The sequence below is a fragment of the Bicyclus anynana genome, chromosome 6 (assembly GCF_947172395.1).
Source record: "Bicyclus anynana chromosome 6, ilBicAnyn1.1, whole genome shotgun sequence".
NCBI lineage: Eukaryota > Metazoa > Arthropoda > Insecta > Lepidoptera > Nymphalidae > Bicyclus > Bicyclus anynana.
In genome coordinates, this window is record NC_069088.1 from 635,944 (window position 1) to 660,621 (window position 24,678).

Sequence of the window (24,678 nt, forward strand, 5' to 3'; positions counted from 1 at the left end):
ATTATAAGTATAGATGACAGGGACCGACGGTTTATCGTGGTGCATGAGACACGGGGTGTAGGGAAATATTTGGAAATAAAGAAAAGCTCAATCAATATCCAGGTATCGAACCCCGGAATTTGATCCGAAGCCACATAGCACCAAAGAGGTACTTTACGCTCAAATAGCATAATGAATGAATACATTATTGGATTCCGCACAGTAACGCCTGCTTCTATTCAATAATAAATAAATTACATTATAAAATAACTAAGACGAGTAATTTAGCTAGCCAAAAACCTCAATCCTAACAAATCAACGTCGATCGTTTACGTTAACGAATGAGGAACGCTAAACGGCCGGTTATATATTGCACCTCGCTCCATTCATGTAAACTTTGTTAAAGAATCGTATTTCTAGAGTGCGCTAGATTCATTCAACTGCGGAAAGTTTCGCAACGAGTGTTTACGTGGCCCCATACCGACATAGTTGGTTCGTTTATACCAATCAGTTCTTGGATATGTAACTATTGGGCACGAGGCAGTAGCTTTGTACTGGGACTATTCTGTTGTATGGTACTGCCTTACATTTGATTAAAATATCTATCTACCTAGTACTTAGGTACCTTTTGTTTAAACTGGTTAATAGTCTACAAAGAAGACATCTACCTATAGTCTGACCAGAAATATAAAAGTCTAGATTGGAAGCGCCACAAGCATTTCCATCAGTCATGTGATTAGCAGATGCTAGTGCATGATGATAGAAATTAGTCCTGATTTTTCCGATTTTTCTGTTCAACCAAGGTAGGTACATTGTATATTGTAATAACATAATTTTATTCATATCATTTTTGAATAATTATCGTCTGAAAAGCATTTACCTACTAGATTTAATAGGTACCTATGTTGTTAAAAAACCTTAAGTATTAAAAACTTTCTTGTCCAATAAAAATTGATGAAGAAAAACATGATGCAGTACAATGAGTAAACAGATAAAAAAAATCAGCTGGAAGATTTAAAAAAAATAAGTAGTCACATTAAAAACTAGTTTCATTACCACATTACAATAAATCCCGGAACGAAGTCAATAAATTACAGGCAACGGCCTACGCCCTTGTCCGTCTCAGCAATTTATGCTGTAAGAAAATTTTCCCGGAAACTGTTACTTTGCCCACTGCACGTAGGCACCATTTTTATATACCACGAGGAATGCCTCACCTGTTACTCACTCACCAGAAACGAATTCCATCAGGTGAATAAATTACTCTGTACTGGAAAATAATTTAATTTTAGTTAGCCCACGCCCATGCTGGAGCGACTCGTGTACATCACACGTTCTTCGAGAGTGAGAGTCCCACTGGTTAATTTTGGTAAGTAGGTAGGTATATAAGATTTAAAAAATCGCAAATTCGTAGATTTTTGATTCATTATTTTAATACCTACTAGCGGACGTCAGCGACTTCGTTCGCTTGGAACCCAGTTTTTTACAAATCCCGCGGGAACCATGGATTTTCCGTACCTACTTGACAAATCAATAATAAAATTATTATTCAAATCAAATCAAATCAAAAATAATTTATTTCAAGTAGGCTCAGTTTACAAGCACTTTCGACACGTCAGTTGACTATTTGTAAAGATTCTACCACCGGTTCGGCAGGGCAAGTTCTGCTGAGAAGATACCGGCAAGAAACTCAACAGTTGCTCTTTTGAAGATGGACATGATCTCATCGGAGATGGACATGATATGCCACTCGAACTCAGACGCCTGGCATTATGATTTGCAATCAAATTAACTGAATAGCCGATTGACCCAAGGTGCTGGAATGGCGACCATACATGAGGCCTATGTCCAGCAGTGGACGTCCATCGGCTGATAATGATGATGATGAATCATTAAAATGAAATTATCGACAAATCTACCTACCTACTTAAATAGAAATTAGGTTCTCTATTTTTTATGTAGGTTCTTGGAGCGATTGAAGTAATTGTTAAAACGAGAAATCTTTAAAAATAGTATTTAGGAAGTTGCCTAAATGTTGGAATTCTTGGCCGGAGTTCAAACGGAAGGGGCAAATATTTGGAAGTCTTATTCGATATCTCATTCCACAATATTTACTACTTTCTATTGTAAATATTTTTATGAATCCACCGGATCTGATTATAATTTGAAAACGGCGCGCGGCATGCCGGCTTTGTTTGAAGTTTCTGAGCGTCTTTTGATGTTTGGCCAAACTATTAGTAATACCTAGCTGGCTGCTGGTTGACTCATATTTGGAAGCTGGAAGACATTATTACTAAGCAATTGAGTGAAAACTTTTTGTCATAACTTCAAATATACTAAAATATAGTAGGTATCAACTATACCGGTACCTATCCCCTTAAATTTTCAGTTACCTACCCTTAATCAGATAAAAAAAAAACTTTTGAGAGCTCGTTAGTGAAAAGCTCCTCCTCCTCCTCCTACAAGGAGAGGCTTAGCCGCCAATGGGCCATTAAAAAAACAATGTTGTCTTCAATTGGACAAAATATATTACAAATTAAAATGTTTTACACTGCGTTTCTTCCAGAAATTCTACCATTTTGGTAGAATTTCTGAATTTTTCGCAGCATGGATTAAGAAATAAAGAAGGTAAGTACCATATAATGTATCATCTATGGTAGGTACTAGGTACTTATTTTCTACAATTTAAGTTTACGTATTTTTCATTAATGACAACTGAAATAGGTTCAGCTTCTGTGGATTTGTCGGAATAAGGCCGACTCGTTTCGAACTTATCAGTGATTCATAATAATTGTAAGCTAGTTCACGTAATTCCGCTCGACTTCGGTTTATTTTATTAATATTGAAGGCAGCATGATCGTTAGGAGATAATGAACAAAAGACCGAAATGATTTTTTGATACTTATATTTTATTAAAGTTAATATCATACACTATATAAAATACGTTTTTCACGGCGATTCGATTGTATACAGAACTCAACTAAATTGACAATCATACTTTTTATCGTCTCTATAGTTGTATTCTATAAACAGGAAGATCTCGGGGTAGATTTACAATTTGGGTCAATTTACAAAGCAGTCAACCTATTCATGGTCAATTAGCACTAGCACCTTGGTGATTTAACATGTTTGAGTTTGGCTACTGAAAGTAGAGACTAAAATCGTCTAGCAAATAAAAAAAAATCTACTAATCTTTTTTAAAAAACCATATGAGAACATTATTACATATTGAAAAATATTTCAATTCCAAATAACAAATATTTATTTAAATATTTGCACTATAGTTTTGGTAACGCCCTCCATTTTGTTTTAAATTTGCCGATCGATTTTAGTCTCTACTTTCATTAGCCAAACTCAAACAGTGGAATTCACGGACGTTACAGGTTCACCCCTAGGGGACCATTCACCCGCTGAGTGTTGAATTCTCAAACGCATACTTTAAATTCGACACTCAGCGGGTGAACGATCCCCTGAGGGCGCCCCCACAACATTTTTGAATTCCACTGTAAGTCATCATTCGCAACTGCAACATCTCAAAAACATGTAATACGTGATCCAAAAACCCATTAGGTACTGGGAAGTAGGTACTTTTAGTTCTTTCAATTCAGTTCAGTTTACGAACTGAATTCTGATGACTTTGTAAGACATCGTTTCTTATACTTTATGAGTAGTAGCATCGTAGGTACAAACGTAGACACTTTCTAACTACCCTCTACAATAATAATTTTACTGTCACAACGAAAAAATGTACCTAGCGTGGACGCAGGAAGCGTTAAATTTTCCCTTATCTCAGTCACTGACGATCAAGCCTCTCTCTCACATGCCTGCAGCGCTAGCGGCTTGACGTCAGAAAAAAATGATCGTGTTGTTCACGATAGGCATGATGTCATGGACATAGCGACAAACAAAAGTCAGTTTTATCGGCTGTCAAGCCGTTAGCCCAGCAGGCATGTGAGATTACTTGATCGTCAGTGGCTCATATTAATAAAATCCATATCTTACTGTTAATGTTTTTTTTCTATTTTTCACAAATACCGCAGGAACTATGGATTTTTAACCTAGATTAACACATGGGCTACTTTCAATAAAAAGTATCCAATGTGTTAATCCAAGCTATAATCTATCTCCAATCTAAACAGCTAACTCGGTACAGTAATCGCGGTGTGAAAGAGAAACAAACAAACACAAAAACTTTCGCCTTTACAATATTTAATTAGTGTATGTAATGTACGTTGTTAACAGTTTAATTTAGATTTTAGAACATTAAATAAATAAAAAGTACAAATAATTGCAAAACCAAGTCGCTAATCAAAAATAATTTGATTGCATATTACTAAGAAAGTGTCTACGTCTGCACAACGCCTTATGGTTTTTTTTACGATATTTTTATTGCTGTACAATATAAATAAAATCTTTATACAAAAACAGTTTATACGGTGGTTACTTAGTGGTTAGTCTTGGTTCTTTTCTAATTAGGTATTTTTAGACTAGGTTCCCCATTATGCTGGTCAAGTATAATCAAAATTAAACGGCCATTAAGGGCCGATGCATATCTGGCAAGTGAAAAATTGACGCATTTGTGGTTAAACAACCATTTGAATTTATTGATTTAAGAAAAAAATTGTAGCTAGAGATTCTGTTGGCGGTAGTAGATTGTACTATTTTGTTATTTTTTTTATTCTTTACAAGTTAGCCTTTGAATCTCACCTGACGGTAATTGATAATGCAATCTAAGATGGAAGCGGGCTAACTATTATATATAGAGGATAAAAATCCACAGCCCTTTTGGTTTCTACACGTCATTGTACCGGAACGGTAAATCGCTTGACGGTACGTTTTTGCCGGTACCTACCACAAGTCGGGACCAATTAAGAAACCTCAATCCGCCCAGCCGGGGATCAAACCCAGGACCTCCATCTTGTAAATCCACCGCGCATACCACTACGCCACGGAGACGTTGTCGTCTACTTCAAACGAACTAAGAGGATATAAAATATCTATATTAACTGCAACTCGCTGCGTTTCGCCAGATATACACCGGCCCTAACAGCTTGCAGTTATACCTACTTTCGTCTTGTATTTGTAACGTAACCAATACTTGGTCATAACTACACTGTAACTACGCATAAAGGGTCCCTTCCCTTTTCTTTTCTTTTCCTTCAGAGTAAAATGAACTTCTTTTTTATTTCTGGTACTCCAGTTACTGTATGTGGAACTCCAGGTTACTGTATGTGGTTTTGGGTCAAGAAGTTCGGGGTTCAAGTCCTGATTCGGGCTAAGAAATATTTAGTTTTTCTCTCTTTTAAAAAATTTTCACTAGTGAAAAATAGTGTTTGATAGACCCACCACATTTTTAAAGACCTAACCAACAACTGCCCACACTAACAAATGAGTAAAAAAAAAATCATCCCCACTTTACATGTAAGGTTACCTATTTCTTATTCATAAAATGTAAATTAAAATATATATATTTTAAAGATTATATTTTATGACTTTGTCGACATTTTTAATTTACGTATTTATGCTAGATTACAGCTTTCTAGTAGTAATAGTCTCTTTAGTATTTTAGTAGAGTTAGTCTAGTAATTCACTAGAGCTAGAGGTACACCGCGGACGGACAGACAGACAGACGGACATGGCGAAACTATAAGGGTTCCTTGTGGACTACGGAACCCCTAAAAACTATAAATCCATGCCTGATACAATAAAGTTTTAAGGGACCTGGAGTAAGCTAACTATTTTCAACTTAAAAATACAAGTGCATTAAGTCCATTTTACTCTGTAGTTGTTTACATTGCTTATATATTACTCAATCGAGCCCGTCTTATTTAGTTAATTAAATAAACTTTAGGTATCGTTAAGCGAATAAGCCACTTTTTATTGCTATAAAAGTTTACAAAACAATATAACGACCTTAATTACTACGAATTTGATCATTTTATACAAGCTATGAACAGAGGGCCAAGTGGCAATTTGATACCGTTACTAACGCGTTAACGTAAACGCGAATTTCTAATTAATTGAAACAGCGCCATCTAGTGGCACTACTGCACAACTGTTTCAATTCCATATAAATTCGCGTTTACATTAACGCGATAGTACAGTATGAAAATATTGAAACCTCCCGCTAGGCACACAGTTTGTCGTACTCACAGCCGCGGTGGCCTGCAAAGGAGATAAACTTTTACTAAAAATTGCACAGAAATAACTATAGGTAAACAATAAATAAATATATACTATAGGTAAATTAGTGAAAGTGCTTTTAAACTAATTCTCAAAACAAATGAATTTTGACTTAGACTTTGATATAAAACACAATAATCTTAATATATAAATCCGAAAGGTTCAGGCATTCATCACGAAATCTCGAAAACCAAACCAAGTTTATAGTTAATAGGAACCCACTAAGAACGGATTTTGCGATAGGGTTGGAATAAAGAGGTCTAAAGTCGGACGAAATCGCGGCCGTCCGCTAGTTTAAGTATATGGTTTGCCCAGAAATTTGTTTTAGTAGAATGTGCTACTCATGTAGTCACTACTAATAGATAGAAGACTATTCAATAGTACGGTCTACTTATAACTAATTGAAAAATGGTTAATTTCATGCCAGGTCTATGTATGTACTGTATACCATTAAAATATAAAAAAAGACCCGTATGTAGTTCCCGTTTCTGTGGGTGGGGATAAAATATAGTAAATATATATTTTAATATTTAATATATATTTCAAAATAAATTCAATAATTCGTGGATTTAGATAATGAAATGTACTCGTATATTTTATGTTCTTTTATTTCAGTCTGACACTGACCATACGGGCTTTATAGAAATGTGGAAATCTCCATTGAAATAAAAATCCGCCATTTTGGAAATTCAACGTACGTAACATGCCACCGCAGCCGCAGACGGACGCTCAGGTGTGATCTTAACTATTAGTATACATATATTTATATAATTGTATATACAGTACATTATTATTTCCAAATAACTATTCATAAACAGAGCCTCGAGTGCAACTTAACGAAAATTACATTATAATATTTTGGTCGCCCCCATACACACAATAATATTGTATTTTTCAGATAGCATGGGTTCGGTGACAGTTCGTTTCACCGTTGAAAGTTTGCCGCCATTCACGATAATAGTACGTATTATGAACGCCATACAGGCGACTGTCACCGTACCTATGCTATCTGAAAAACACTTTAGCTGAGCCGGAAAACGATGTCTTTCATACAAAAATAACTAAGACCGCGATAAATAAATGGTTGTTGAGGATACGGTGAAATATAATTTATAACCTTATTCACACTTAATAAATATAGAAAAGAAAAAAATATGTCAGCTGCGACGCACGAATGGAGTTTACTCTTTCAGATCGACTGTGTGAATAGTGTATGTTGCCCCGCAGCTTACACTGTGTACGTCTCAATACTAACGCCTGAAAAGTGAAAGGTGCGCAACCGAGGAGCAGCAGGCTGCGATGTGCGCATGCATGTTTACGCTATTATGGGCAGCGCACGGTGAAAGGTGCGCAGAATAGGTTGCGCACAAAAACGTAACGCTGTCATTCGTTCATAGATTTTTTTTCCATACCGGGCTATGCTTATATGAAAAATCTTTTCTTAAGGCGTAAAAAACATTAAAATCGGTCGAGCTTTTTCGGAATGCAGCAAACACTGTGTGGCACGAGATTTTTATATATTTTCAATAAAGTATGGTGATGTGTCCTAAAGTCATATATGACTTGACCAATTCACCCATCACCTAAACTATTTTATTCACAATAATATTATTGTGTACGGAAACTTCAAGGTCAATGTTTCCCCGAGGCTATGATAAGTATTTGGCCTCAAAAGGTATAAATTTACATAATACATAATGTTTCTTACTAAAATTATTTTATTATATAAGTAAACGCTATCACAGATACATTAGGTAGCATATTGAAAAACCGTTCGGGAAAACATTCAAGTAACAAATGTAAACAAAATAAATAAATGTTAAGTTGATTTGTCGATATGTGAATAATATTACTCATGTGGAGTTTTTAATCATAATTTTATCCTTAATATTTGTAAAATTTAATATAAACAATACAATATTAAGGATTGTTAGTAGAAATAATCTGCCATGTACAAAGGAGACGGTCCAAAAATGTATTGAGTCCAGGATCAGTCATTATACCTTGCGAAAAATTCTTTTGAAATAATATTCATTATCTCCTAAGAAATGCAAAATTAATATGGGTAATAATGGCGGATTGATGACGTTTTCAACGCAGTAGTCGTTTTGACGTTTGCTGTTAATTGTCATGTCATAGTTGCTATGCGGACGCCATCTGAATTTTTTGATATAACTCAAAAAATTGGATTACAATTATTGTATTTAGTGACATTTATTCACTATTTAGATTTATATAAAATCTAAATAGTGATCTAAAAATTTATATATTTTTTTTTAATTTTAATGATACAAGACTGGACCTGAACCATCTCCTTTACGCCAATTGATTTGATTTGATATTTTCTTCATTATAACAACAAACAGCACTAATGTTAAAATTTTAAAAGCTCATGTAACAAATAGAATATTCTAGCAACTAATCTTTAGTGCCAATTTCAAAGCGACCAAATACCCAACTTCGCAACTATAGACATCATTCAGATACCGATGATATATTTTTGAAAAATAAATCAAATGGTAGAGACACCATCTTTTAAAAAATCCCACTTTTATTTCCACTGGTTTGTACTTTGGTCCCAAACATTTTTTAATAATCCCATACAAAGGTTCAAAGATTGATCTGAATTTCTACTTTGACTTTCTCTGACAATGCACACCCAGCACACTGAAATTGACACTTATGAACACATAATTGTGATGACGATTTAAAAAAAAAACCTAAAACAAACAAAAATTTCACTAAATGGTCCAAACGTTAACTGGCTGGATGTCCAGTCCTTTTCAAATACTTTTTTCATACAGCAGGTATGTTATTGCAATACGCTGATAGCCTTTCGAAAAACACAGTCTCTATCCCCTCCCCCTGCAAATCGCTCCTCACCTCCCTCCCTACCTCCCTCTCTAGACTCCTGATATCATTCAAGGACATCGAATTACCCACAATAGGGCCACTATAGTCTTTATTCTTCTCGATTTGTGTGAAAATTTGAAGTTTCCCATCAGTATTTTCTCTATTAAAAACTAATCTATCGCTGTCAACAATTTCGCAAATTTGCTGACTTTTCAAAGACCTCAAATTAGTTATATCTCGATCTTCATTTCTCTCTTGAAGCCGGATTATTTCTTCCGTGTCTTTATGTTTGTAGTCGCCAAGAATGTATTGATCTTGCCTCGTGTCGAAAACTTCGTTGTTGATTTTGAAATGGCCTTCCTTGTTTTGTACGGTTACGTTTGGAGGTTTCTTGGGGCTCTTTTTGGATTTGGCTTGCTTCTTGTCGAGTATACTTTTTTGTGTGGGTAATTTTGTCTCCGTTTTGGTTTCCTCACTTTCAGGTGACTTCGGTTCCAGTTTGGGGTTGTGTTCTAACTTGATGGCGACGTTGGGTTTCTTGTCTTTGATGTCTTTCATCTTGCCTTTGTGTTCGTCGAGCCGCACGCGCACTTTGTCATGTATGAGCATGTGTCGCCGCAAGTCGTACGCGACGCGGAAACATTTTTCGCACTGCGTACATTTGTAGGGTTTGCTCCCTGAAAACGATAAAAAAATCATGAAAAAAAATTTGACCAAATCAATGCCCTCGTTCATGAAGACCGTCGGCAACCAACTCTATGAGATGTCTGGAGTATCATCAAGTTCAATTCAGAGGATTTTATCTGATGATTTGCAATTAAGAACAGTTGCAGCCGCACCTCCTACTATATGTATAGATGTAGCGTCGACTTCAGGAATATTTTTAACTTCAATGATAGCTCAAAGGGCATCACACCGCGCGCGCCTTTCGCCCACCCGAAGTCGACTCACGGGTCTTGATTTTAGCGTATTTACGTATAACCTGCGGCTTATTTCGGAGACGTCATAAGCATTGCATCCGACTCTACACCGTAAAGTTCTATCGTCTTTAACCGAAATCCCACTATACCCAATGTATTCTATCCATTAGTGTTATTATATAAAAACACAAAGTACAAATTAAGGAGTTATGATTGTAACTTTCAGAAATAGATTATTTTAAATCACCTGCCTATTCGTCGGTTCCTTTGAGGTCATTACTACACTTTAGCCTAAACTCAAACTCAAACTCAAAGTTCAATGACTTCATACTTACGGAACAGAATTAAACATAAAATATAACAAAAATTGCTAGGGTGTGAATTAGCTGAGGTCATTCTTAATATTGTTAAAGGGTTTCTTGTATTGGACTAGTAACTGTCGGAGCGGCTTACAGCTGGTGTAACTAGGACAATGTATAGGCTTACCCGTGTGCGTGCGCATGTGGCTGAGGCGGTAGGAGGAGGCGCGGAAGGTCTTGTTGCAGTAGTCGCACTTGTAGTTGCGCTCGCCGGTGTGGATGCGCCGGTGCACGTTGAGCGAGTAGCGCCGCGCGAACTCCTTGTCGCAGAACTCGCACTTGAAGTTCTTCTACAAACACATATTGCAATTTTCTCAAAATCTCAATAGCTCAGCAGCAAATCTTCTCCTTTCACTACGAACGACCCTCCAAGTTTTAACTTTTCTACAAGTAATTGAAGTAAAACTTTTAACGCACGCTTGACTTGAAGACTACGTTGGTGATTGCGTTAATAAATTGTTATCAGGCGATGGGTGCTGCCATTTATCCACAGGCATGGTAAAACTGTGTTTGTTATTTTAAACTACCACTAGATGGCGTTCTTAGAGAACTTTGAAACAACCCCTTTTTGTACACTTGAAGAACCTATAGCGATGCAGTTATCCCTCCTATGCTTTGTTTCTTATTGAAAGATGTTTTACTTCAATTTTCTGATTAAACAGCACACTCCTTTTTATCGAGTTGACATTTATCTATACAACAACTATAACAAGCAACTTTATTATTCAAATTATTTTGTCGGGCATCCGGAGGCTTTTCATCTTAGACAAGTAATTAGAAAATCAAAATTTATTTATTTCAAGTAGGCTCAATTTACAAGCACTTTTGACACGTCAGTTGACTATTTGTAAAGATTCTACCACCGGTTCGGAAGGCAGGTTCTGCTGAGAAGATACCGGCAAGAAACTCAACAGTTGCTCTTACTATACTATACTGCTAAATATATACTGAGAGGCTACTGTTAATATGCCTATTTCTTTAACCTTTTGACGAAGGGACTCGCGTGATTTTAGTTGATATATTGCTCGAATTGCTCTTTTTTGAAGTACAAATATAGAATGTATATCAGCAGCCTTGCCCCACAACAAAATACCGTAAGACATTACGCTGTGGAAGTACGCAAAATAAACAAGTCTAGCTGTATCAACATCAGTAAACTGTCTTATTTTTCTCACTGCAAATGCAGCTGAGCTAAGTTTACCAGACAGTTTTTCTATATGAGCACCCCACTGAAGTTTACAATCCAAGGTCACCCTCAGGAAAACTGTGGAATTCTCCATTTTCAGTGTTTGACCATCGATCATTATAGACTTAACTATTTTTATAACATTTGGTAATACAAACTCAATACATTTAGTTTTCTTTGCATTTAAAAGTAAATTATTTGCAGTGAACCAATGCGACACATGCGATATGGCACGGTTTACATCGTCAGAGTTATCTTTATTTCTGTCGGTCTTAAAAATTAAGGATGCGTATGTTATGTTAATGCGTAATTAAGGAAACAGCAAACAGTATAATCTCACAGATGCCGCTAACATGGTGTGGTTATAATTTTTAATCATTTATAACTAAGAATAGAAAAGGACCCAGAATTGAACCCTGTGGGACGCCCATTATGGTAGTAGAACCGCGCGACTTTGTATCATTTATGCATACATTTAGTGTTCTATCATTGAGATAAGAGGCAATGAGATCAAGAGCAACACTTTTGATTCCATAGTGGCTTAACTTAAGTAAAAGAGTGTTATGGTCAACACAATCGAATGCATTGGACAGAAATTAGACGAAAATCAAATGCGCGCTAATTTCAATATTGCGTGCGCAAACACCAAAGTCAGTCTACTTCGCAGAGCATAAACCAATATTTTCACGTCAATGATTTTTTACCTTATTGGAATGTATGGACGCCTTGTGGTACTTGAGGTCGCTCCACTGACGGAACTCCCGCCCGCACTCGTCGCACTTGCACGGCCGGTCGTCGCTGTGCACGCGCTTGTGGATCTGTTGCAACACGCATCAAACATCATCATCATCATTATCAACAGCATCCATCACTGGATATAGGTTTAAAGGGACTTCTCAACACTGGAGTCCCGAGTCATTGATTTGCAAAGCGACTAAGATATGAAATGCCCAGCATGAAAAACCAGCTTTCTACAACGTGGGTATTTCAGGCATTGCTTTTCACAAATGTTGTTAATGGCGTGAGAAGCGTAAAAACAGTTAAATTGGAAATAATATGGTAAAATAATTTTTACAGTTTTTTGAACTATTGTATCACGGAAATAATAATACATAGACAAAAACTGTGGATACATTTTTTGTGGAAACAACTTTTGTTAAGACCACAGATATATGAGGTAACTAGATTTGTAAAGTGTCAATTATTAGTATTGAAACCAGCGTACCCAGGGGCGTGGCCTAAATGGCTGTTTAATATTTAGTGGAAAATGAAATATGTCATCCTTACTTTAGAGTTGAATATTATTTATTCCTTTTGTCACAGAACAAAACAAGACTGCTTCTACATGCGCTGACACGCTTGCGTTGTTCCGCACACCGGGGTGTACGCGGGCCACGCCCCCTTGCTACTTCTATTGCTAAAAGCGTTAGCTTTTAGCGTTGTCTGTTCTGTGGTTAAGACTATTTTTACTGTAAAACTCACCGTTTAGCTGAAAAACGCGAAAACTATTTTTGCAAACTTTCACCATCAATAAATTTTTTACACAAGGGAGATTCATGAGGACTTTCACAATTCAGTATTCTGAATATTCATACCAATTTTTAGCTCTATGGGAGTTATTGTAACCTTACTTCTAATTGAAGGATTAATTTAATCCTGAAAATAGAAGAATTACTAACCTTCAAGGCACTGGCAGTGTAAAAGCTCTTGCCACACTCGCGGCACACTTGCTGTTTCTCGCTGTGCATCAACACATGGTACAGCAAACTGTTTCTGTGCTGGAAAATTCTCCTGCAGTGCGGACACTCGAAGGACTTGGGCTTCTTCTTCTCCGACTTGCCCTTGCCAGCTTCCTCCTTAATATCTAACTCTGAGGGAATCCCTAAGATCTCGTTTTCTGGGAATGACTCGGATGGTTCCTCGTTAGTCTCAAATATCCTCTGGAGTGCTTCTTCTGTAGGGAGAAAGAAAACAAGAGATTATAAAATATAAACTTTCGGAAAACTTTAGGATAGAAGAATGTGTCCATAATTTAATTATATCAAATATTTACAAGCAAATGCTTTTTGGTAACATTATTGGCATATACGTGTAATTGCAGAAACTTTTGTTTATATAAATAACGTATTTTTAGTTTTCTATTTTTTATCAATGATTTAGTCACTCGAAACTAGAATACCCGGTCAAGCTTCGCTTTGACTTACGAGTATGTGCGACTTTCTTCCCTACCCCTACCCTACTTCTACCCTTACCCGAAAAAAAACTCCGTAAAAACCATCGTTGTACTTTCAAGGAAAATTGTAAAAAAAAAATTAGCCACATCTGTTCAGCCGTTCTAGAGGTTTGCGCTTAGTCACACATTCAGCAATTCATTTTTACATTAAAGATGCATTTATAAAGTGCATTTTTGGATACGTAACTGAACGGTATTTGGATATTCAACAAACAGATCTACAGAGATATAATTTCTGTTGTGATTGAATCTACGTACCTTTAGCTTCTATCGGCCGTTGACCGTTCCCGGTCTGCTGCTGCTGATGTGTCACCACGTGACTAGTTTGGTGACTGGTCTGATGACTGCTCACTAGACTGGTCGGCGGACTAGTCGTGTGGATGATCGGCTGCGTTTGACTCGTCTGAGAGACGTGGGAGCTCTGGGGGGGCGTGGCTTGGCTCGTATTTGCAGGATGATTTTGTGGAGCAATACTGGGGGGGTGTATTGAGGGATGTAAGGGCGGTGGGGAGGGATGGGTGCAGGCGGGACAGTACCCCGCGCCGCCGCAGCCGCATAAGGGTGAAACAGCGCCGGGGCTTCCGCCGTTACGGAGATACCTGTGAAAGGCCTCCGTTTTTAAATACGTAATTAATTTAGATTTTCTGGTCTGGTCAAAAGCACACTTGTAAACATTACTATAACTGTTTAACATATACACCTGATACGTTTAAGGCATTCACATCAGAATACCAATTTGCATGAATGTCCAGCCCAGACCATCTCCCAGCTAAGCCATATATATATATACAGAAGCTCGCCGCTCTCGTCCACGGCCCGAGAGTGTCTCCTACACTGCTAGAGGTGTCGGCTGCTGCTCACCAGGTGCGCACGTGCTCCTGGTGCACGTGGCCGTTCTCCACGGTGAGGTGCGGCAGCAGCGTCTGCTCGTACGGCTCGCCGCTCTCGTCCACGGCTACGTGAATGCCCTCCATCAGATCCTCAGGCTCGCTGAACTCGCCCATGTCGTCTAACTGTAACAATGCTAATCCATAGAAGGAGCAAATCGATTGCAAAGTCGGCTGCGTCTCGCAGCTACTAGTAGTAAGACAAAAAAAAATTATCTCCAAACCCTTGCTAAATTGATTTTGTAATAAGTATATTATCTCACGCGTGTTAAGATGGAGAAGACACAAAGGAGATTGTTTGGTGTAGGCTGACAAGTTCAATTTTAAGGATCTACTAAATAGTTTATCTAACTACTAGTATTATTATTTTGAGTATCGTGTTTGCAAATAAGGTCTTAAGAACATACAGACTGTGGTCAAAATAGAGTTGGAAGGCCAAATCTTTTTTGAAGTAATAATGGGAGGATAAACTGCTTCGTAATGTAACGCATTTCGACGCTGCTGTCTGGCTTCCTTTTCTTTTTCTTTTCTATTCTCACACGCATATGGCAGCAGGTTTAAGTTATCACTACTGTCGACCATCCAGAGACGCACAAGTTTTTTATGATGTTAGTTTATTTGTTGCTTAATTACCTCAGGAACATAAGCATAGGGTTTGGGCGAGTGCAGAAGCTTTGCCTGAGTAAAGCCAGAGTGATAGATCAAGTTTGGGGCTGTGGAAGAATTCACTTAGGACATTCCCTATGAGAATCGAACCTAGAGCGCGATCTAGACTGGCTTAGAGAGGTGTTTTAATTACAAGAACATATATTATTATAATAAAACTGTAACAGTATATATCACAAATATAACAGTTTATATCAAATGTCTCTTACGTACCTTTGTATTGGAATGCGCTTCTTTTATATGTACTTCACACTGCTTCTGCTTCCTAAACGATTTGTTGCATTTTGTGCAGAAATACATGTTCTCCAATTTGTCCAATGGCTCATACATATCTGCCTTGTCACTCTCTGGTACCTCTTTGTCCATACTCGACACAGAATATTGGACCTTGCTGCCAGTGTAATTGAGTGTTTTCTCGCTCGATGTGTAGAGGATGTGCTTGTCTATGGGTTGGTACATTGTCTTTGGTACAGTGTTTTCGAGGGAGAGTTCGACGATTGAATCCGGAAGGTTGGATACATTGTCTACGATACATGTGTTTGTCATCTGTAACAAAATGTTGGGGAAACAATTTAAAACTTACATAATTTGAAAATAAGAAATTACTTGAAGTGAGCATGTACAAAATAATTAAAGAATTGAAAAGTAAAAACCAAGTAAACACTTAATGTAGCCACATGCGGTGACAAACATAGTTTCGGTAAGTCATTCTTTGCCGATAAGAAAGTATTCTTTCCCCGCCTACTGCACCATAAACTATTTAGTTAAAAATTTCTATAGATACTAGCAGACCCGGTCAAGCTTCCTTTTGATTTATATGCACTTACTTCTTCTCTACCCCTACTCTTACTTATTTACTTATTTACGCAGTATTTCGTTTGAAAGCTATAAAGACAGTGACATAAAAAATGACCTTATCGATACCGAGGTCGGGCACCGGCACAGGGTTCTCGATGATGATGGTGGCGTGCGGCTCGTAGTGCTGCTTGAGGTGCTGGTAGAACTTCAGCTGCTCGTCGCCGTAGAACTCGCCGCACAGCTGGCAGATCAACAGCGCGCGCATCTGCCCACCGAACACGCATATACATATAGCATGGTCAATGGGTTTGACCAGCTGGCCTATACACGAATTTGGCCTTTATTAACAACCTATTAAAATAAATATCTAATAGACTGAGAAATTTCATCTACCTACCGTACATACTATATCCCAGAAGGGTTGTCAGTAAGCCCCAGATGACATTTGTTACAATTTCGTTTATATCAACTAATATACGTCAATGTTAGTGAACTAGCCTGCTGGAGGATGTTTTCGCGCGCTCCAGCAGAGGGTGTAGTAGACGACCCTAGGGGGTATTGTTACAGGCCAGTTGGTATCTATAACTAAAGGGTGAAACCGGACGGGGAACTTTTAGCATTAGAATGGTCGACGGCTCAAGGATGTTTCACCTACCTTCCCTTCATGTCCTTTAGTTTCCCTTCGTTTGTGGGGTGAAATGGCGAAGCTGTCGGTCCCAGTTTCAGACTAATTAAATAATGACTATCACACCCAAATTCATGAACAAAATTATCTGTAATTTTTTGAGGAAAACAAGCATAGATTAGGTGTATATCTTATACTAACTAAACGTTGTTGATCATTTTATACACCATTTAACTACACAGAAAGGTATTTTTACGGAGTTCTTTAACCAACAAACACAATTACAACTACAAAACATCGATACTATAGAGACAGTTATTATAACCTTTTAGATCGTTGATCATATACTTTGACATAAAGTAACGCCTAGCGAAGCAGATCCTTATGTAATTAGTCTGAGGTCCCAGTCCTTATCATTGATTGTTACAAAATCAAACATTATCTACCACCCTATTTAGGAGCAAGGTTTTGCTCTGAAGTGATATCCTGCAATGGCCGTACCTCTTGCGCCATGTGGTGCGCGTCTGCGGGCAGGTGGTCTGGGTGCGGCACGCCTGTCACGAAGCTGTCGGGCAGGATCTCCTCCTGCGGCACCTCCTCGCTGCAGTTGATCACCACTATGTCCTGCAACACACGCCTGGTTTACTTGCATGTAAGGCTTGTAAGCTGATTCAAAGTTGCCTGACTTCTATAGTACTGTCAGAGCTCATTTAGCAAGATTTTAGAAAGAATTGGGAGTTCTAAGAATGCTTTCCTTGTCTGTGAAGATATCCTCAATCAAATTTTCACATATTGTTCACCAAGACAAGTAAAAAATTACCTATGTAACACCATGTGACCTGTTTGAATTGGGTATATGAAACATTCCAGTTAGACATAGTTTCCTAGACTAACTAATATGGCAAGTTTTGACAAACGTACGTTACAAGTCGGCTATGTTATTCTGGTAGCTACAATATCCTACAAATTGCGTGGTACATTATCTTGTTCCGACGCTCAGAAATTTTCATTTCATGGTAACTCGGTTAGCTACTACAATCAAGAATTTTCGTAAAAAATGTTATACGGATCCCGGACTATGTACTTCTAAGCATAACTATCATGTTCTCTCTTTAATTTATTAGTTATTTTTTTTTTTAGTTTTAACAATGTCAATATAAATATAAAATACAAAACACTATTAAAAATTTAGAAATTTAGAAGCTTTTCGCTATAAGACCATTGACTGAAACAACTATTGGAACAATAATAGTTGACTCAACACTCCACATGGCGGTAATCTCATGAGCAAGGTCCAAGCATTTTGATACTTTTTCCTTTTTGGCTTTAACCAGAATATCGTCATGTGGAACTGTAATATCAACAACTATTGCACGACGCACTGACCGATCGATTAGCACTATATCAGGTCTATTGGCTACAATATACCTGTCAGTGATGATCGTTCGGTCCCAGTAGAAGAAGAAGAGATTAATGCACTGCTATTTTTTATTATTTATTATTATTACTAAAACAACTAAATACCTGCTGCGGCGTACAGCTGCCGTTGGTGCGCTTCAGCTTCCGGGAGATCCTCTTCTTGTGCGGCAAGCTCTTCCTGTTCTGCTTGCTCTGCGCCGGCGACGCGCCCGCCATCTCCAGCACCTGGCTGTCTTGCTCTGACAGAATCTGACTCTCATCCTGAAAATAAGACATCATTTTTATTACTAGACTGCTGAAAAAGTTGTTTTTGAGTCATCATCACGACGACCTCCCGGCCGCAGTTTATAGTGTTGCAATGTCGAGTTGTGTGTTCAGGAAGTGTAAAAACTATAAAGGTATACAATATATACATAAATATATAGGGTGTCCCGTAATTAATGGATAAAACGCAAATGGTAGATACCCCAGCTAATTAATTATCTAAAACTAATTTGAATAGTTTTCCAAAAATCCCTAGGGTGACCAAGTTATAAGTTAAGTATAACACAGTCATCCTAAGATGGATAAAGGGACACAGCGGAATTTTAGGTAATGAAGCGGCTGACGAACTGGCGCGTCGCGCCACGACACTGAAGGTAGTAGGACCCGAACCAATAGTACCCATACCATTCAGTGAATACAAAACATGGTTGCACAAACAAACCATCAGAACCCACGTTGAACTATGGGGCAGTATAACCACATGTAGGCATACAAAGGAGGCACTTCCAAGCCCCGACCCAAGGTTAACAAAGAAACTTATAAACCTTCCACGAGATAAGTTGAGAACAGTACTTGGCCTCATAACAGGTCATTGCCCACTAAACAAACACCTTTCAATTCTAGGTATGACAGACAGTCCTCTGTGCAGAGCCTGCATGGAGGAGGACGAGACACCGCTACACGTTATGCTCAGTTGCAGAGGCGTAACGGAACAACGAGCAACCTACATTGGCTCCTCAGCGACACTCCATGAGGCTATCGGCGACCTGGGCGGCCTGCTAAGCTTCTGGAGCGAGCTCGGCTGGATGGAATAATCCAGCGGGAACCTACACCGGAGGGACCCACGCACAACGGCCAATCAAATGGCTAAGTGCGGAAACGGCCCAGAATAAAGAAGAAGAAGAAGAAGATAATTTAAGTAAACACAAAATTGTACATATGTGTGTATATTGTATATGTAAAATTTGGATAACTTTTGCAATGATTTTTTAAGCACGTTAACATATCTATTAATATAAATATTCGTTGGCTTTAAAACAATACAAATTTTCATTAATAAACATGCATTACAAGCTATCAACAAAAAATAGGTCCATTTACAACCATCACGATAGCAGCTAGACTATCAGGTCAACTTGTATGAAGATGGCCAACTTCATTTAGTATGAAGACTGATTTGGTTTTAAATACCACTGTATTAATTACCTTCAAACTAGTTTTGTCCTTGTTGAACCAGTCAGTGTCGGGACACCTCTTCATGTCCTGCAGCGGGGGCAGGGACGGCAGAGGTGGAACTTGCACTACAATGGACTCCGAGTGTTGGTCCTGTCATAACACAAATTCATTTCCAAGTTTAAACCACCAGCTATAAAACAATCAGACATTGTGTACTTGGGATTTTTTTTTATATAACTAGTAATTTGGAATTTTGGTTTTAAGACAAAATATAGAAAAATAATCTACCATAAACTAAAAAGTTTTGAATTTCCTTTAGGTATCATCATGATATAATAATAATAATTAATAATAGATACATATATTATATTTATATTATAGATATTTATTATAGAATTTAAAGTATCGTGAGTGTTTATAGATATTTATAACTTAATTAATTGATAGGTTCAAGCGTATTTACCAAGTGTTGTCCATTGAACAACCTCATAGGAGTGTCAAGTATAACTGACGCGTCGACGTCGCCTCTGACTGATGATATCTGCAAATAATCACCATACTTTTTGATACATGTACAATTTTTAACATAGCAACTGAAGATATTTGGGTGCTCAAACATGACTTAAATTTGTTTTATTCATACTGTCTGAGGCATAGGACTGTAAATTGTAATATAGTTTGGTTAGTGGCTAGATTAAATTGGAACAAATTTTTTTTTGTTCCAATTTCAGCAATCAGTTTTGCAACTTTTATAAGATCTGTAGAAAGTAGAGACTGAAATCGACATTTATACAAAAATTGGTAAGCATTCGAATATATAGTGCAAGTATTAGAATAACTCAGTTTGATATTGCACATTCTTGAAAATGTGGGGGCCACATACAATGATATTGTCCTATAGTACACCAGACCCATAAAGGTGAGAATATAGAAAACCGACAGAATAAGGAAAATGCTAAAATAGGCCAAGAGCAAGTAATTGGTTAATGAGTTAGTTAACCCCATTGATTGTTGTATGTTTGTTATTAACAAGAGCATTTAAAACTTCTGTGGCATCTTTTTGCATACCACAATCTGCAATCATAATCTTGTATGGAGCTTCACTAAAAAGCTAAATAGATCTTAGCTTGCAAAAATAGATCACAATCCAAATTAGCTGGTGGCACACCAAAGGTAAAATCATTAGTATTAGTAATCATTAGTAAAAAAATAGATGCATAGAGCCTCATTACATGTTAAGGTATTAAAAGGAGGAAGAGATAATATACCTTATGATGTCCGGGATGCGAGTGGTGCGAGGAGCGCGACAGGTGCGCCACCAGTGCAGCGAGCCTGCCCTCATGGTCCAGCAGCTCCTCCACCCAGGTGCCCTCCCCTACTGGCTCCCCCAGAGACACTTGTCTGGATAAAATGCATTCCAATTAATTTGGATATTTTAATATCTATACTACTTGTAATATAAAAAGGTAAGACTTGATTGTTTGTTTGTTATTAATAGGCTCCAGACAAACTTTAAAAATGACTTCACTAATGCAAAGCTACATTATCAGTGAGTAGGTAATATTTTATTGCAGTATGCTAACAGGAACTACACAGGTGAAACAGCGGGTTATTTGCTATCCATACTAATGTTATAAAGAGAAAAGATTTGTACTTTGTATGTAAGATAGAAATGTAAAACTATTGCAGTGATTTGTAAAATGTTTTCATCAATGGATAGCTACATTCAGTGAGTAACTTACTAAATTTATAATCTGTGCCTATGCTATATCATCATTAACTTATGTATAAAATACAAAGGATTGCCTTTACAGCAAACAAATTTGTGCTACAGCTGATACCTGCACATCTGTGAGGAGAAGCTCTGCGGGTGCATGAGGGTGACCACTCTCCCGCCTGCATCCTCTTGTGCATTTAGAGCCAGAGAGTTTGCGTCCACATGGACTGACTGCAACACAAGATTTTGACATTATGAAAATAAATTAAAAAGTCTCCACCACCACATTTTTAACCAACTTCCAAAAAGGAGGAGGTTCTATTCTGTATGTATGTTTTTTTCAATCCATACTCGGCTGACTGCTGATGTCGAGTCTTCTCTCAGAATGAGAGGAGTAAGGCCAATAGTTCACCACACTGACCCAATACGGATTGGCAGACTTCACACATGCTGAGAATTAAGAAAATTCTTCCTTTAAAAAAAGAACAAAAAAAGGAAAAGGTTTCCTCACAATGTTTTTCCTTCACTGTTTGAGACAAAGTATATTTAATTTCTTACAATGCACACAACTGAAAAGTAGGAGGTGCCGGACTGGATTCAAACCCACACTCTCCGGAAACAGAGGTCATATCCACTGTGCTTTCACAGCTCTTACAATCAATCAATCAAATCATTTATTTGCTAGAATATGGTACATGTTTTGGTCTACAAATCAATTCGTTAAAGGCATTTAAGAACACCAAATAAATTTATGTGTAGTACATGTTTTTTTGTATTCAAACAAGACAGACAAACATGTTGGCACACCATGGATTCACCATGCAGGTGCTGGACATCCATCATGTGGCAGAGTTGGGCACTTGTGATTGTAATTGCAAAGTCATTTACACAGGTGTTGGTAGAGTTTAGTAAAGTCTCCTTTTAGTAAATGTATAAAAAAATTTTAAATTTTTTTAAAAAATTAAAAAAATTAAAAAATTTAAAAAAGTTTCAAATAAAGAAAAGGGGAAGTAAAAAACAGAGAGGAAAAAAACTCCAGATTTGGATATGGTCACACCTATATTAAAGTACTTTACTAATCTGCTGCTTCTGTTACTTGATGTTTTATAAAGTAACAGAAGCAGCAAACTCAAATGTAGCAATTAAAAAAAAACAAATTAAAACCATAAACTCTTGATAATTATTTCAAATATAATTCAAACCTAAGCATAATACGAAAGCTAACATTTTCTCATAATATAATATCACTTATGTTTATCATTCGCAAGCTTTGATTTTAAGCGATTGACAGATTATTTGACTGATTTAGAGTAGTTCCTTACTCCAATAAACAAAATAAATATAAATGTGATAAAATACCATATAGATATATATTAAAAGATTATTTTAAAGATATGTGTTTTGATGTTATGAGTGATAGAAACGCAATATGATAACATCAATGTTAAATTATCTACCAAACAAGCTCAAAGATAAGGACTGGCATTGTTTATTATTTGATTATTCTTAAACACATTTAACACAATTTACATGTATTTTATTAATAGATTAAATTTAATATTTAATGAACATTTAATTAGAAATCAAAAACTAACCATGAATTAAATTTAACACTTGTTATATTATATCCATTTAAATGTCCACCTTTTACTAACTGGTGTAGGGTTAAGAATATTCTTAACAGTTACAAACTACTAACACTTGCCTTCTCCATTTGTGTTGTTCTCCTTGCCAAGCCTGTTGTAAGACAATAGTAAGACACTGGAGCAGCTTTTATAACCTTTCAAATATAGAACTTCCTGCAGTTCTATTGAGTTTTTAAGGAAAGTTATAGAGAGATTTTGCAGGTAATCCTCTCACACTCACTTCTGAGGTGTACAATCTGATCACATAGCCATTTTTAGTTAGTTCATTTGTTAGGTCATAATATTTATACTGTGCTCCTTCCAAATGTTAGTCTCTCACTACACAGTAAGCTCTTGTGTAAAATAGTACTTGTAGTACTATATATTTAGTACTTTGTTTGGAAAAATGGAAAATATCTAGTCTAGATCTCAAAATAACCATATTTCCCGGGATTTTACAATGTTTATCATACATATCTATTAAAAAAGTCCAATCCGGTATCAAGTATTATGAGGTTCAGCTTGACATTTTAATTAATAAATTAAGTAACACAAAGTAATCAATTAATAAAGGTAATGATATAACATAAACTAAAATAATTCTTCTTTCATTCATTGTTATTGGTTGTACAGGTCACAGCTGTATAAACTGTATAGAATTTAGTAAATAGGTTATGTACTATGATTTGATTTTGTTTTTGTACTAAGAAGATTGTCTATGTATATTCCGTATTACTTACTAATTTCCCAAATACCTATGAAATTAATCAACTCTTATCCATTTTTGTAACGAAACGATTAATATTCATATCCTGCCTAACCAAACGTAGAAAGTCAAGTTTTATTAAAGTCTTACCTCTGGAGGCTGGTGGGAATTCATATAATGCGTGACTGCTTCATCCATCTTGTCTTCTAGAAGATGAGCCTCCACGTTTCTCATGATGAAACACTAAGAATTGTTTTTAAACCATTTTCCACTATCTTTATTTATCCAAATTAAAAGTTCATTTGACAGCTGTTGCTTACTCAAGGTACTCAAGGTCATTACAAATGTTTCACATTATAAACTCTCCGCTTGCTCTTCCTAAATTCTATATTATTGGATCTGATGTTGATGGAGCATTATTTTAAGAAGATTTTGAAATTTAAACCATAATCATTATTTGATTATAATTTACGAAAACTTATAATTAAAACATAACAAAGCCATCATCAAATTCACGAATTTCACTCAGATTCTTTTTTTTTATATTTTTTAATTTAGCAAGGCAACATTATTTGTAAAATGTTCAAAAACGTTTACTTATAAATGTATGTTTAATACATTAATTACGCAAACAAACATTACAGTAGCACAAAAAACATAGTAGTAGTAAGTTAAGTATATTTTAGCAGTTATTCCAATAGCAATACATTAATTATTTGTTTAAATATTTAGGACGTACTAGTGATAGTTACTGTACTTTTCTAAACGAATAGCTCAAGTAACATAATTATTTACCTACAGCTAGGGACATTATATCGATATTAATAGGAATGATAAAAATAAAATACCAATCAACTCGAGAACCTCCTCTTTTTTGAAGTCAGTTAATAATAGTCGATGGTTTGATTGTATCCAAATCATTTATCACAGGAAGACAATAATTTTGCATTTTGTTGAATATGAATAGCAAAGCTTTGTGTGTATGACGTAAAGAAACAAACAATGGAAAAGCAAAGTTTATTTATTTTAAAGGGAGGCGTATGATGAAATTCTACAAATAGTACTCAAAGAAATCGATTTAA

At 36.6% G+C, this 24,678-nt stretch overlaps 1 protein-coding gene across 1 annotated transcript; it reads right to left on the reverse strand.

Annotated features, from left to right (window-relative positions):
* Positions 1-2,867: 2,867 nt before the first annotated feature.
* On the reverse strand, positions 2,868-24,127 carry LOC112053150 (uncharacterized). The gene is made up of 15 exons (XM_052882013.1): positions 23,747-24,127; positions 21,390-21,496; positions 20,817-20,949; positions 20,012-20,089; positions 19,579-19,698; positions 18,214-18,369; positions 17,191-17,313; positions 16,180-16,329; positions 15,480-15,812; positions 14,575-14,726; positions 13,972-14,312; positions 13,160-13,434; positions 12,185-12,298; positions 10,422-10,584; positions 2,868-9,692 (listed from the first exon to the last, which is right to left on the reverse strand). The coding sequence occupies exons 1-15, from the start codon at positions 23,828-23,830 to the stop codon at positions 8,959-8,961; spliced, it is 3,063 nt and encodes a 1,020-aa protein (XP_052737973.1). The 5' UTR covers positions 23,831-24,127; the 3' UTR covers positions 2,868-8,958.
* Between the last annotated feature and the right edge of the window lie 551 nt (positions 24,128-24,678).

Bases quoted from the DNA above. Each gene is read 5' to 3' on its own strand.
- LOC112053150 (XM_052882013.1), bottom strand. From the start codon at position 23,830: ATGAGAAACGTGGAGGCTCATCTTCTAGAAGACAAGATGGATGAAGCA. The intron at 18,370-19,578 runs GTAATTAATACA...TCTTATTTTCAG, and splicing joins AGGACAAAACTAGTTTGAAG to GATGAGAGTCAGATTCTGTC. The intron at 17,314-18,213 runs GTATTTAGTTGT...CGTGTGTTGCAG, and splicing joins GCAGCTGTACGCCGCAGCAG to GACATAGTGGTGATCAACTG.